This window comes from Camelus bactrianus, chromosome 9, assembly GCF_048773025.1.
Source record: "Camelus bactrianus isolate YW-2024 breed Bactrian camel chromosome 9, ASM4877302v1, whole genome shotgun sequence".
In the NCBI taxonomy this organism is placed as follows: Eukaryota; Metazoa; Chordata; class Mammalia; order Artiodactyla; family Camelidae; genus Camelus; species Camelus bactrianus.
In genome coordinates, this window is record NC_133547.1 from 56,522,962 (window position 1) to 56,535,413 (window position 12,452).

General features: G+C 44.9%; 1 protein-coding gene across 4 annotated transcripts in view; it reads right to left on the reverse strand.

Moving 5' to 3' along the window:
* The window catches only part of ZNRF1 (zinc and ring finger 1), a 90,357-nt gene extending 80,714 nt beyond the window's left edge, over nucleotides 1-9,643 (reverse strand). For 2 of the 4 annotated variants that reach the window (XM_074370433.1, XM_074370432.1), the window contains exon 1: nucleotides 8,547-9,643. In XM_074370433.1, the coding sequence (XP_074226534.1) occupies nucleotides 8,547-8,970 (424 nt within the window). In that variant the 5' untranslated portion in view covers nucleotides 8,971-9,643. The remainder of the gene's footprint in view (nucleotides 1-8,546) is intronic. The other 2 variants (XM_074370431.1, XM_074370434.1) reach the window with 2 other exon arrangements.
* Nucleotides 9,644-12,452: the final 2,809 nt, after the last annotated feature.

Genomic DNA, 12,452 nt, shown 5'->3' on the forward strand with positions numbered 1-12,452 from the left:
TAAGAGCACAGGCCTCGTGTGCATCTTCTTTGTAAGGCAGTCCCCATGGTCAGTGCCAAGCGCCATGCCACCATTTCACAATCTGGAAAGAGGAAGCACACTTGAGGCTCTTAAATTCTCATCATAAAGCCCGAAGCCATCCCTTAATCCAGAAATATGATGCTGCCCCTATAAATGGCCTTGGGCCCTCTGACCCAAGGCCTCCTGTTCCTGATCCTTTTACACTACAATAGTGTTGTTGTTGTTGTTGTTGTTGTTGTTGTTGTTGTTGTTGTTGTTGTTGTTTTGAGAACTTACATCTTTACTGTTTTACATTAATGAACTGAGTTTGAATGCTAAAACTCCAATCTCATTGGTCATGGTACTGCGACAATTCACTGAGCAGAAGCTTCCTCGTTCTATTCTGCTGTCCTGCACTTTGAATTCAGGGCTTGCTGTCAGCATGGAAAGAACCAGAGTTCTGATATGGCAGCCTTTGGTTATGCTCAACCAAGGGATTTATCATCTACAACCTACTCAAATCCCTCCCCCAACAGCTACCAAAAATTCCCCTGGTGAGAAATGCTATTATGAGAAGGAGTGGCTGCTTTGTGACTCACACTGTTTCATTAAAAAGATTCTTTTTTCTCAAACAAATGTTCAGCAGAAGAATCCAAAGATTTTCCAAAGCCACAGCAAAAACAGAACAGCTCATAATACTACTTCTCAAAGGTCTGTCACTTCATAGGAGAATCCTATACCTCAAAATACTGGAGATGCTTGGATTCACTATCCTTTAATGTTGCGCTTGGCCTCTGGGCTGAGAAGAGGTAGGAAATGGGTGAATTAAACATGGCCAATAAGACTGGACTTGTCAGATGTTAAGATGGAAGGAAAGCTAGCTCTCAAGCCAGCCCTCATCACAGGTCTTAGACTTACCATTGTTTGCCAGGGCAACTGGCTGCAATGTTCCAGACATATCTGACCAGGATTGAGGAAAACTAACAATGTGTGTTGTATTTGGTAATGCTTTTTACAGTAGTGGGCAATGTTATCATAAAGTTTCTTTGAAAAGCTGACCTAGATGCTACACCTTTGAGGGCATCAAAGTGTGGATAACCTAAACAAATAGAACAATATTCTGATCGCTAATTTGTATTTATGGTAGACCAACTACTTAATTGGTTTAGGTTGGAATCCTAAGGGCTCCCTCAAATCCTTGTAGGATTCCTGGAGTACTTAAGCAGACATCAGGATAAAAGAATCCTAATAGCCCTCTCTAAGGAAAAGTACCTTCTCAGATGGGGAAAAAGATTATCTGAGAGGGAAAGAAATGAAAAGATCTCCAAAGAGCGGAGAAATGTGGGCAAAATGACCAAGTGGCTGGGGTCACCGTCTTGGGTTCTCCTTCTACCTCTGAACCAGCTCATCTGGTGACTCCAGATTCAAGTTTCTTTCACAAACTAACAAATCAACTTTGACCTTAAAAGATACTGTACAGTACAGAGATGACTAATTTCAGAACAACTCTTTCTGAAGCATGGCTTATTTAATTACACTTTGCAGAGGACTGAAGGTACAACCAACAAGCAACCTGGAGCTATGACAAATCTAATTCACCAAGACCAAGAGGAACACACATTCCGAAATGTAAAGTGAGGCTTCTCCAAAGATTATCTTTCAGAAATTAAGATAACACCTTATAGCCAAAGTCTGTATAAAGTCTTTCAGCATGGAACATTTTTTTAAATTCTTTACTTTGGGCAAAATATTCAAATATAACACAGATTTAATAATTATTCCAGGGGGAATGAATTTCAGTCACCAATGTTGCCTACCATAAAAAAAGCTTTAAAAATTATGTAAAACAGCACTTAAATGTCAGTGTTGTGGACCTCAGAGACAAACACAAGGCCAAGGAGGAAAACTGTTACTTATATTTCCTTATGTACATTTTGGTTTGAGATAAATTTTACAGAGATGAATTTAAAAAGTGGTGGATCAGACTTCTAGAAAACAGTGTTCAGTGACCAGAAAGAAAAGTAGCTCCAGGGATGACAAAGATACTGAAGTCGAAGATATACAGAGAACGTGAAGAAATGTTTTTCTTTTGATATTCCCACTGAGAAGATAGCGGACCACTAGTATTGGCACATACGAGGAATTTCTTCTTAGTAGGCACTTGACTGGAAACACAAAAGATCACCTGCCCCAGACCAGAGATAGGGTTTAGGAAAGAAGGAACAGTCTAAGTGAAGAGTAGAGAGGAAATACCACCCATGTAGCAGTCTCATGAACAAGCACCTGAATTTGTTTGTTTATTCACCAGAGGTACTAATGAAGAAGGTGAAATCATCCACACGCTGCAATATCCAGAATTTCCCTTAAAGGAGTGAGGAAGCAAAGACTCTTAGAAAGAACAAAGTAATGCTAATCACCTTCATCATAAATATATATTCCCAGCACCTAGCACAGATCTGAGTATACTGGAAGCACTCAACAAATCTTAGTTTACATGTCGTAGCTCAACAGATCTCCACACACATAAACAAAAAGTCTCATACTTTCAGTCAGTTAAAAAAAAAAGGAAAAATAGGCATTTTTGTCTACTTCAAAGTCTGAGTTCATCCTAAGATCTTCACTTGTTTCGCTGCCCGGCTGGGGGTCTGTGAAGAGGATGTAACTCAGTAAGCCCTTCTGCAGCACAAGCAACCAACAGCAGCTGTGCCTGAGGAGAACAATCGGGGGAAGACAAGCGCAGAAGGAAAGGGGACACTGCCACAACTACCTTCTGTTGGGAGCAACTTCCATTCTCAGGACCAAGGCAGATGGGCACAGGCCTATCTGTAGGAGAAAAATGCTTAGCACCATGTTAAAGAAAATAGTCAAATAATGAACAGTGTTCTTGCTGGGTGGAGCTACCTTGTGGGAGTAACAGAAAAGAAGATTTGCCTGGCTTCTGCTTGGGAAATATTTGACCAGTTTAGTGACATTGAAAGTGATACTAAGGAATGCACCAGAAAAGCATCCGGAGTTCTTTTCTCTGGGAAGAGAAAAGTGAAATCCATGGTAGAGGTGAGTTTCAGATAGAGGGTATTCTGACTACATTTTTAAAATCATTTGTTACAAATACAGACTCTTGAGTTTCTCCTCAGCTCCGCAGGACTCTGGGAGTGGGGTCCTGTCATCTGCATTACTAACGAGTCCCTACAGAACAGTGGACAGAGTCAAGTTTGACAACCCTTTGAACCATTTACAGAAATTCGAAGAGCTCCTGACTGCATCTGCCTCCTTCTTGTTACAGTCCTAGGATGCACTATCAATTCTTACCGGGCCTCCTCTAACTTGGCGTTTACAGGGGCTTGGTGAATTCCTCTTTCCTCTTTACTCCCAACAGAGGAAGGCTGTACCTTCAATTCCAACAACTCCAGGGAGATCTCAAGGTAAATAGTCTCATCAGTCTACAAACTACCCCAGCTGCTGCTGTAAGATTACACTTGGTTCTTTATTTGCATCACACTTGAGAGCTGGTCTTCAGGTTATTCATTCATACTCACAATTCACCCCTCATCCATTTAGCGTATCAAAACCAGGAACCCAACTGTTGGATTCAAGGATATACCTGTCATTAGGTGAAGATAAGATTCAGAGGTGAAAATTGTGGGGTCTGTGACAAGTCTGTTCTCACGCTCAAGCCTAGACCCACAGTAATCACTAAGAACCAACCATGTGATGGAGACCAGGCCATGACAAACCTTGGAAAAAGAACAGATGGAAATTTGTACGCAACCATCACTCTGAAAGACTGGGAACAGGATTTAGGTTTTTGGGCTAACTTCAAGATTCTGGTACCACAACCTCAGAGACCCAGTCATTATAAACACCCCCTACTTAAGGGTTAGTAAGAGAGAGATCAAGAGCCCATTTAAGTTACCACCACTTCCCTCTGACGTTTTTTCCAATTTTGAAACTGTCAAAATTGAAGTTTAGTTTTCAAATTTGGTTTACTAAAATATAAGTACCCAATAAGCTTGGGTTGAATATCACATTTGTAAAACACAAAGTATGATCCTTTTCCCAAAAGGAACTAGGGCTCCATTTCTTTGGTAAAGAGTGGCTTGGCTCAGAATATTCCCTGTGACCTATTTGGGGTGTGACTTTGTTTAATGGCGAAAAGTACACATTCCATAAAACACACACTTTAAGAGTGAAACCACTGATTCTTGCAAAACCTTTCAAACCCCAATGAGGAAGAATTAACTGTGACCTTCAAGAAACAATGTTCTCAAGGGAACTTTTTTTTCTTTTGTAGAAAATAAGCCCTTGTGGTAATAGAGAACTAAAAACTCTGCTTTTAAAAAAGTCTTTAAATGAAAAAAAAGGCTTCATTAAGAATACAATTTTGCAGGGCAGGGACCAATCATGCTCTTTGGAGACCACAGAATTTTCTCCTTCTCCAGAAACCATGTAAAGACCATTACTTCTCGCACACCTATGGTGAGGCACAAAGAGGCTTTCTGATCCACTCCAATGGAATTGGCAACTTTCCCTAATTATTTAAGAAAAGGGAAAATTAAGTCACTTGAGAACCCTAGAGTGGCAGCAAAATAGAACCCATGAGATATCCTGGTAGCATGTTCAAAGACTTATCAAAAGTTGATGACTTTGTGACAACAGAGATCAGTTTAGTTTTCTGAACACACATGTGTATACACATATATGACAGAAGCTGGAGTGAAACCATCAATGACCAGCTGTCTTCTATTAGGTCCCAGAAAATAGGCAGCCTCTTCCTTCCAACATGGTGGATCCTCTCTGGTTTTTTCCCCACATCTAGGAATCTGTGTTCTGAGATAAACAGGACTACAATAGGATGATCAGACCTCCAGAACACCACCCAGACAACCATCGGGAGTGAAACACCTTACAGCAAAACGCATTTTAACGTGGAAAGGAAGGGGCTCTACTCGAATCCTACAGAGCAGCTCTTCTCAAATGGTATTCGTTATTATGAATGGCCCCATCAATATAGGTCAGATTTTAGTAGAGAGTACTAGCTTCCATTTTGGGGAAACAGTTCACATAATTAAATCTCTATGCTCAGCACATTCTGAGATGAAAGAAGGCAGAGAATTATATGAGAAGTGCCCCTGCAAGAACACCACTTCCCATTTGTATGCTACTTGGCTTTTGTAAACACCATCTCCTGAGACCACAACAGCGACATGGCAAGATAAGAAAGGTATTCTCTCCATATTACAGGTTGGAGAAACGGTGACTGACGCTAAATGTCTCATTTTTACCAGGTTACAAGGCAGGCAGTTAACTAGGAGCACAACCAGGAGATGAGTGTAGCCCTCTGATTCACAGGCCAGTGTGATTTCCAGAAGCCACCCACCTTCCTTGTATTTTAAGATGAGAGGCAGTAAAGGGGAATGGTTAAGAGACCAGGTGGATTCTGTTACTGGCAAACCTGCATTCCAATCCCACCCATTAGATACCTGGCCTTGCGTAAGTTCCTTAACCTGCCCCCAAACCTCAGTTTCCTCATCTGTAAAATGGGAAAACATTTTACCTCGTAGAGTTATAGTGATGATTAATTGAGATGACGGACATAAGACTCTCAATTTCATTCACTCAACAAATAAGTGCGCCCGGCACAAGGAGTGCAAGAGTTACCATAATGACCAAGAGGCACAGTCTTGCTCTCATGGAGCTTAAAAGTTAGTCAAACTAAACAGAAAGAGTAAATGGATGAATAAATACTTATCAAGTGTGTTAAGTGCTATTATGGTAACAAGTGAGTGACCGGAGAGGTTGGCAGGAGGGAACAAATTTTTAAGAGTGGTCTCTGAGGAGAAATTTAAGTTGAGCCGTAAGGGATCATAAAGGTTATCCATGTACAGAAAGGAAGAGCATCCCAGACAGAAGGAGCAGCGTGTGCAAGGGCCCAGCCTGAGGAAGTGTAAGAACAGAGAAGGCAAATGTGGCTGCTGTGTATCATCACAGGATTTGTGGAACAAATTTTACAGGCTGGCTGCATGTGTATTTTAAAAATAACAAAGATAAGGTTCAAGGGAGGTGAGGTGTCTCGTCCAAGGTCACAGCTCCTTCCTGGAGGAGCCAGGACCTCAGGATTCTACCTCCTGACACAACATCAGCTCACTCCCTTTGAGGAAGCCTCATGCACACTGAACTCCCCACTTATCTCACTGACAACTGTTTTCTGTGCCCACAAAGAGTTCCAAAAGCACCTTGAAAACACAAGCAACAACCTCACATCAACTTCCAGGCATCTGGTCAACTGTGCACTGAACTCCTTACTCTTCTACTCTTAAGACACAAGAGTGTAAGCTGCTGGGACCTTACTCCAAGGCTCCGAAATTAAAACAAGTTTCTTTTCTTACAGCAATGAACAAGAGGAAACGGATGTCCTGGAAGGAAGATCCTGTGGCCTATTCCAGAAGGTGAGATAGAACCACTATTGCAGAAGAGCAGAAATATGAAAGTTCATCTAAATGAGCTGCACAGGAAAAACTAATTACTTTATTTGAATAAAACAACAAATCCCTAGGGCAGTGGTTCTCAATCAGGTGATACCCCACCCCTGTCAAGAGCACTCTGAAATTTGTAGGGGCATTTAGCAGGCAGGGTCAGGTATATTCAATGTCTTGCAAAAGGACAAGATGGTCCTATAAAGACTACATGACATAAAATATTAGCAGCAGCCTCCCTCCCCACACTTCATATTAATCCCTTAAGGGATTAATATGCTCCAACTTTTCCTGTATTCTCTGGTTCAGTGGCTCTTCCTAACCTTACAACTGGATGAGAAAAAAATTTAGGTTTTACATCTTAAAAGTCTGAATTTTGGAATCCAATTGTAACTCCAGCATGGAACCTGGTGGTGGAATAAGGAAAAAGAAGCTTCTAGTAAGAGACAAGAAATTTAAGCAAAAAGGGAACTCCTTCTACAGACAAGCCTCTACAAGATTACATTTGTTTTGCAACACAAAAAATACTACCTGTGATTTTTGAGAACTTTCTAATAGTGCTTTTCAGTTTAAAATCAGGCACTAATGAAAGTTCTTTTAAAAACTTAACCATAATGATCTCAAAAAATACAGCTCTTTCTGGACCAAATTTTATAAGGAAGATTATTAATATCAAGATGCTTAAAGCTGATCAAATCTCTAAAAGCGTGAAAAGTAGTCATGCTTTGCATCTCTTTCCGGGCAGAGTCTGATGCAGGTCAGAGAAGCTCCAATGATATCTAGAGGTCTGTTCAGGGATTAAAAGTCCATCCTAGCAATTAAAAGCCACTTTCAAGTGTTATCCTCAATTATCACTATTTCTCTCCAAAATTTATTTCACAATTAGTTTAAAAAAATTGAAAAAAAAAATTAAGTACTTCCAGAAAGAGATCCAAAAAGTCTACCCTATTTTGCAATAGCTACAACAGTTGATCCAACAGATAAATCCTCCAAAAAGCAATCTTTCTTCTACATGGTATCTAAATGTTCTGAAGTTTCCCAAAGGAGTCTGAATATGTTAACTTTTTCACTCCAACTTGCTAATTAGTAAACAACAGCCCCACACCCCTTCTGACCAATTTTCTAGAAGCCTAACCTGACTTCTCAGGTTAGCTAAGCAGACAGACCTGTTTTCCTCCAGAAGCTCCTGCCAGTCAGAGCCTGGGAAATCCTCCGGCTTTTCACTGACCTGTCACCAGAAGTTCACAAAATGAATTCATCCAGGTTCTTTGAATCCTCATTTTCCCCTGACACGTGCCAACAGCTGGGCAATAAAATGCCATCTCTTGGTTACAAAAAAAAATGCAGACTACCCGGAAGACCAAGCACTTAGCATGGAGGGGAAGAAAAAAGATGGAGGGATGCAGGAGTCATTGAGCCAAGTTTACTGTATGCAACACCGGCAACCAGAGCCCCCCGACTCGCAAAGCCTCTGAGGGAGGCTCCCTGGCTGGGCCCTCCATCCAGCAGGCCACACCTGTCTATGGCAGCAGCCTGGCAGCTGCTTCATCTTAAACAATTCAAACAGATTTCCAGCAGGGTAGCAAAATTGGTCACCCCCCTCTCCCAGCAAGAACAAGAGCCCTAATCCAAACACCACTTGGCCCCAATTTTATTTCTTTTCACACTCTTTGGGAGACACCACTTGGTCAAATTAGATCCTTCTCTGTTACAGGCGAGGTAGGCACAATGCTGCAGTAACAGAAAGGAAGCACCCAGGCCGACTTGCTGTAAGTCAGACAAGACCTTTCTGAGGCTGGGGATGCCAATGAATGGGGCTTCAATAGGTATCCACAAGTGAACCAACGCATGAAGTCCTAATACACCCGGCTCCGCAGCCTCTCATAGAGCCATTTCTAGAGGGTAGGTATCCATCCCATTCATCCCTTGGCTCCAGGAACCAAGGGGAAGGCAGACAGATCCACGTCACGCACTCCACCTCCAAATCTTCGCACGCGCGTGAAGGCGTGGGGCGCCCTGGCGCGCCCTCCCTTGCACTCCACCCTCCAAGGCCTCCACCACCCGCGGACTCACCACTGTGCGAGCTGAACCACCTGGGTGCGATGTGCAGAGGTAGAGCATCCGCCAGCGAGGCTCGGGAGCCCAGGTACAGCATCCCGTCTCTATGGTGACCGCCGCCCGTCTCCTGGTAACCATTGCCGTGGGCATAGGTGGAGTCGGACGTGGACCCTCCGCCGCCGGGCGCCCTCTCCGAGTCGCCGGCCCCCCGGGAGGAGGGGGTGTAGAGACTAAAGGGCACCCCCCCGGCCGTGCTGGGGTCCATGCCCATGCCCGCCACAGAGCTGACCGAGCGGCTGCGCAGCCCCATGGCCCCGCCGCCCGCCCGGTAGTGCCCAAAGTGGGGCGCCCCTCCCGGCGGGGGCACAGCGCTGTCATCAGTGGAGACCCCCGGGAAAGGGCCCCGGGAGCGGGCCGCCGTGCTCTGCTTGCCCCCCATGCTCGCCCAGGCCCCGATGGGGCGGGAACCTGGAGGCCTAGACCCTCCCCCACTTCTCAGTAGCTAGGGGAAGGTTGGGCGAGCATAAAGGGGGAGGGAGTCAAAAAGGAGACCGGGAGGGGAAAAAAAGAAAAAAAGAAAAGAAAAATCCGCGGGGCGGAAGAGGCAGGCGGGCGGGGATCCCAAACTAAGAATGTAAAACGATCCAAGCCAAACGCATGTTTCCCCTCAAGGTCCAAAGAGGCGCAGTCCGGCGCGGGCTCGGCGCGCCACAGGCCGCCCCCGGGCTCCCGAAAGCCGGGGGAGCCGCAGGGAAGAAGGGAGGGTGGCGGCGGGCGAGCGGGCGGGAGGGCGCAGGGAGGCGCCGGAGGAGGCCGCCCGCCCGACAGCAGGAGGCGGACGAGGGCTGGGGGCGCCGAGTGCGTCCCCCGCCTCAGGACGCCGCGACCATGGACGGCGGCCCGGACCCCTCCAGGCCTCGGGCGGGCTGCGGAGCTCGGCAGCCAGGCGGAGCTCGGGAAGCCACGGTCGCGTCGCGTCGCGTCGCGCTCTCGCTTCAGCCGCTGCCGCCAGCCCCGCCAGCCCCGCCAGCCCCGCCAGCCGCGCCGCCCCGCTCGGTCCCGGGCTGCGCTCGCCGGCGCTCCTCGCCGCCGTGGAGACAATGGAGGGCAGCAGAGCGCAGGCGCAGCCCGCGCCCCCTCCCCCTCCCCCCCCCGCCGAGTTAACCCCTTCGCAGCCCCTGCGGCGCCGGGCCACTGACGCCCGGGAGGTCCCACCCACCCAGCCCGCCCCCAATGGCCTGGGGAACCGGAGTGGCCTGAGCCGCGCGGGGCATCAGGAACAGAAGCAAGGAGTCTTTTCAAAGCAAGCACTCTTTAATGCCGCTGGAGTAGCTGATTATTCAGAGGGGACCCACCTATGGGGGAGGGGAGACCATGGCTCGAGGGGTGGGAAGGAAACACAAGGGAGAAAAAAAATTACTCAAGATACCTACCTGGCTCTGAGGGTCGCTGGTCAAGTTCCCCTCCCAGCACAAATTTGCCCCCACAGCACCCTCTGGTGGACGTGCTGTCCGTTCTGTAAGAGGTTCCCCATACAAGAATCTCTAAAATCAGGAAGATCAGCATTTGGGGAAGTTTTAGTTGTTGGGGGTAAACAGCGCCCTGGGGTACTTGTGACTCCAGTTTTTGCTGACAGTAGATCGGAATTTCCCAATTGGGCTTAAGCAAATGGGTAGATTCCTTAGCTAAAATGTGATTTTGAGCGGGGAGTGTGGAACACATGCTTAGTGCGCATGAGGTCCTGGGTTCAATCCTCAGTACCTCCATTAAAAAACAAATAAACCTAATTCCCTCCTCCTCCCCCAAAATAAAATAGTTGCTTAGCAAACAAAAAAAACCCGTGATCTTGAAAATCACTAGATGTACGATAAAGTGAAAAAATAAGGACGTGGAAGTGGAATAATGCAGCTAAAACTAGTGATTTTAAAAACTCCCTAGTCCAAGGCGGGACCCCTGTTTTGTTTACCATTTATCCTGGCATGCACCACAGGGCCTGCAACACAGCGGGTACTCAATAAACATTTGTTGACCAAGCCTGCGTTTTGCAATATCTCTCTCACATATTCACATTCATTCATTCATTCAACAACTATTTTTCAAGCACTGAGTGCTGGCTATGAGCTTCACCCAGTCCCTGGCCTAACTGATTCCTTGCTCTACAAGTCCCCAGACAGTTCCAAATCAAGTAGCCAAAACAAGGTATAAAGAAATCTGAAAAGAAAACCAAAGAAAGAAAGGTTGGTCTGTCATAGGTATTGATTGCCCCTGTGTGACCAGCTTGGAAAGAAATAGGAATAAGGCTACTTGCAACCATGGAGTGCTTAGGGTGAGCAAAAAAACCTATGGAAGGAAGTCGAGATTTCTTTATGAGAATGGATGGAGGAAAAACCAAAATGTTTTAATACCCAAGAAGTTATCTGTAAGTGCCTAAATGAAGAATTTGTGTACACATAAGATCCAAAGGAGTGATCTCAAGAAAAACAAGAAAGATTAAATTTAACCCAATTTCCTCCCTGAAGAAAGAAGAAAGATGGTTCAGTTCTGTGCAGAAAAGAAGATACTAGATTCCTTGATAGATCTATACTGGGGGAGATAAACATGTAATCAGCAAGTACGGTAACTATCCAATTGGCTTTTGATTTATCGATTCACTCAACACTTTTTTTTAAATGTTGAACAAAATATGAATTTCTAATAAGTGCCAGGCACCGCACTAGATTCTGGGATACTATGATGAAGACACAGGGAGTCTTGTTCTCAAAGGGCTTCAGAAGAGCCACTAACCTAAATGTCCATTAACTGATGAACGGATAAAGCAAATGTATATCCATACAACAGACTATCATTCAGCCATAAAAAGAATAAAGTACTGATACATGCTACAACATGAATGAAGCTTGAAATCCCTAAGTAAAAGAAGCCAATCACAAAAGACCATATATTGTCTGATGCCACTTACATGAAATGTCCACAATAGGCAAATCCATTGACACAGAAAGAAACCCTGGGAGGAGAGGAGAATGGAGAATGACTGCTAATGGGTTTCTTTTGAGTGATGAAAATGTTCTGGAATTAGTTAATGGTGGTGGCTGTACAACCTTGTGAATATACTAAAAACCACTTAAAAGGGTGAATTTTATGGTATGTGAATTACAGTGCAATGATGATACAAAGTTTTGAAGCAGGCAGTGACAATGGCGTGGTAGGTAAGCCTCGAAGAAGTGCCTGGCAAGTAGTTGGCACTCAATAAATATTTATGAAATGAGTGAATGAATGACTAAGTGCTATGAGAGAGCAAGACCATGGTGCCGATGAAAGGAAACAGACACAAACACTGATTCTAAGCCAAGGTCTAAAAGATGAGTTGAAGATTAGCCAGGAGAATGCGTGTGTTGGGTGGGGGGATTAGCCATGTTTCAAAAAGAGAAGAATGTTCCAAGTAAATGAAACAGCATGTTCAAAGGCCTGGGGAACATGGCATCTTCAAGGAACTGAAAGACGCAATAGAGCCGCAAAGAGAGGAATTGGGAACCAAAGATGGAGCTGGTCCTCAGGAGCTGACAAGAGGGTCCTGGGAGCCATGGGAGGGAGCATGGACTGTATCCTGAGGGGATGGGGTGCTGGGGAAAGATTTATCAACATCACTATCATTAAAAATAATAGTGATTAATAAGGCCAATGATTAATAAGCACTGAAGATGCCAACTTAAGAAATTTACCTGCTCCCCAAAGAAATATCTTTATTCTTCTTAGCTTCCATATTCATAAAGACACTGGATGGAAACATGAAACAACATAATGTAGTCCCCTGGGGGTTGGACAGTAGGAACTGAAGAACTGGCTGACAGGATGGATGAGAAATATTTTGTTTCATTGTATACCTTTTTGTATTTTGTTTCCGGCTATATAAATTTATAGAAA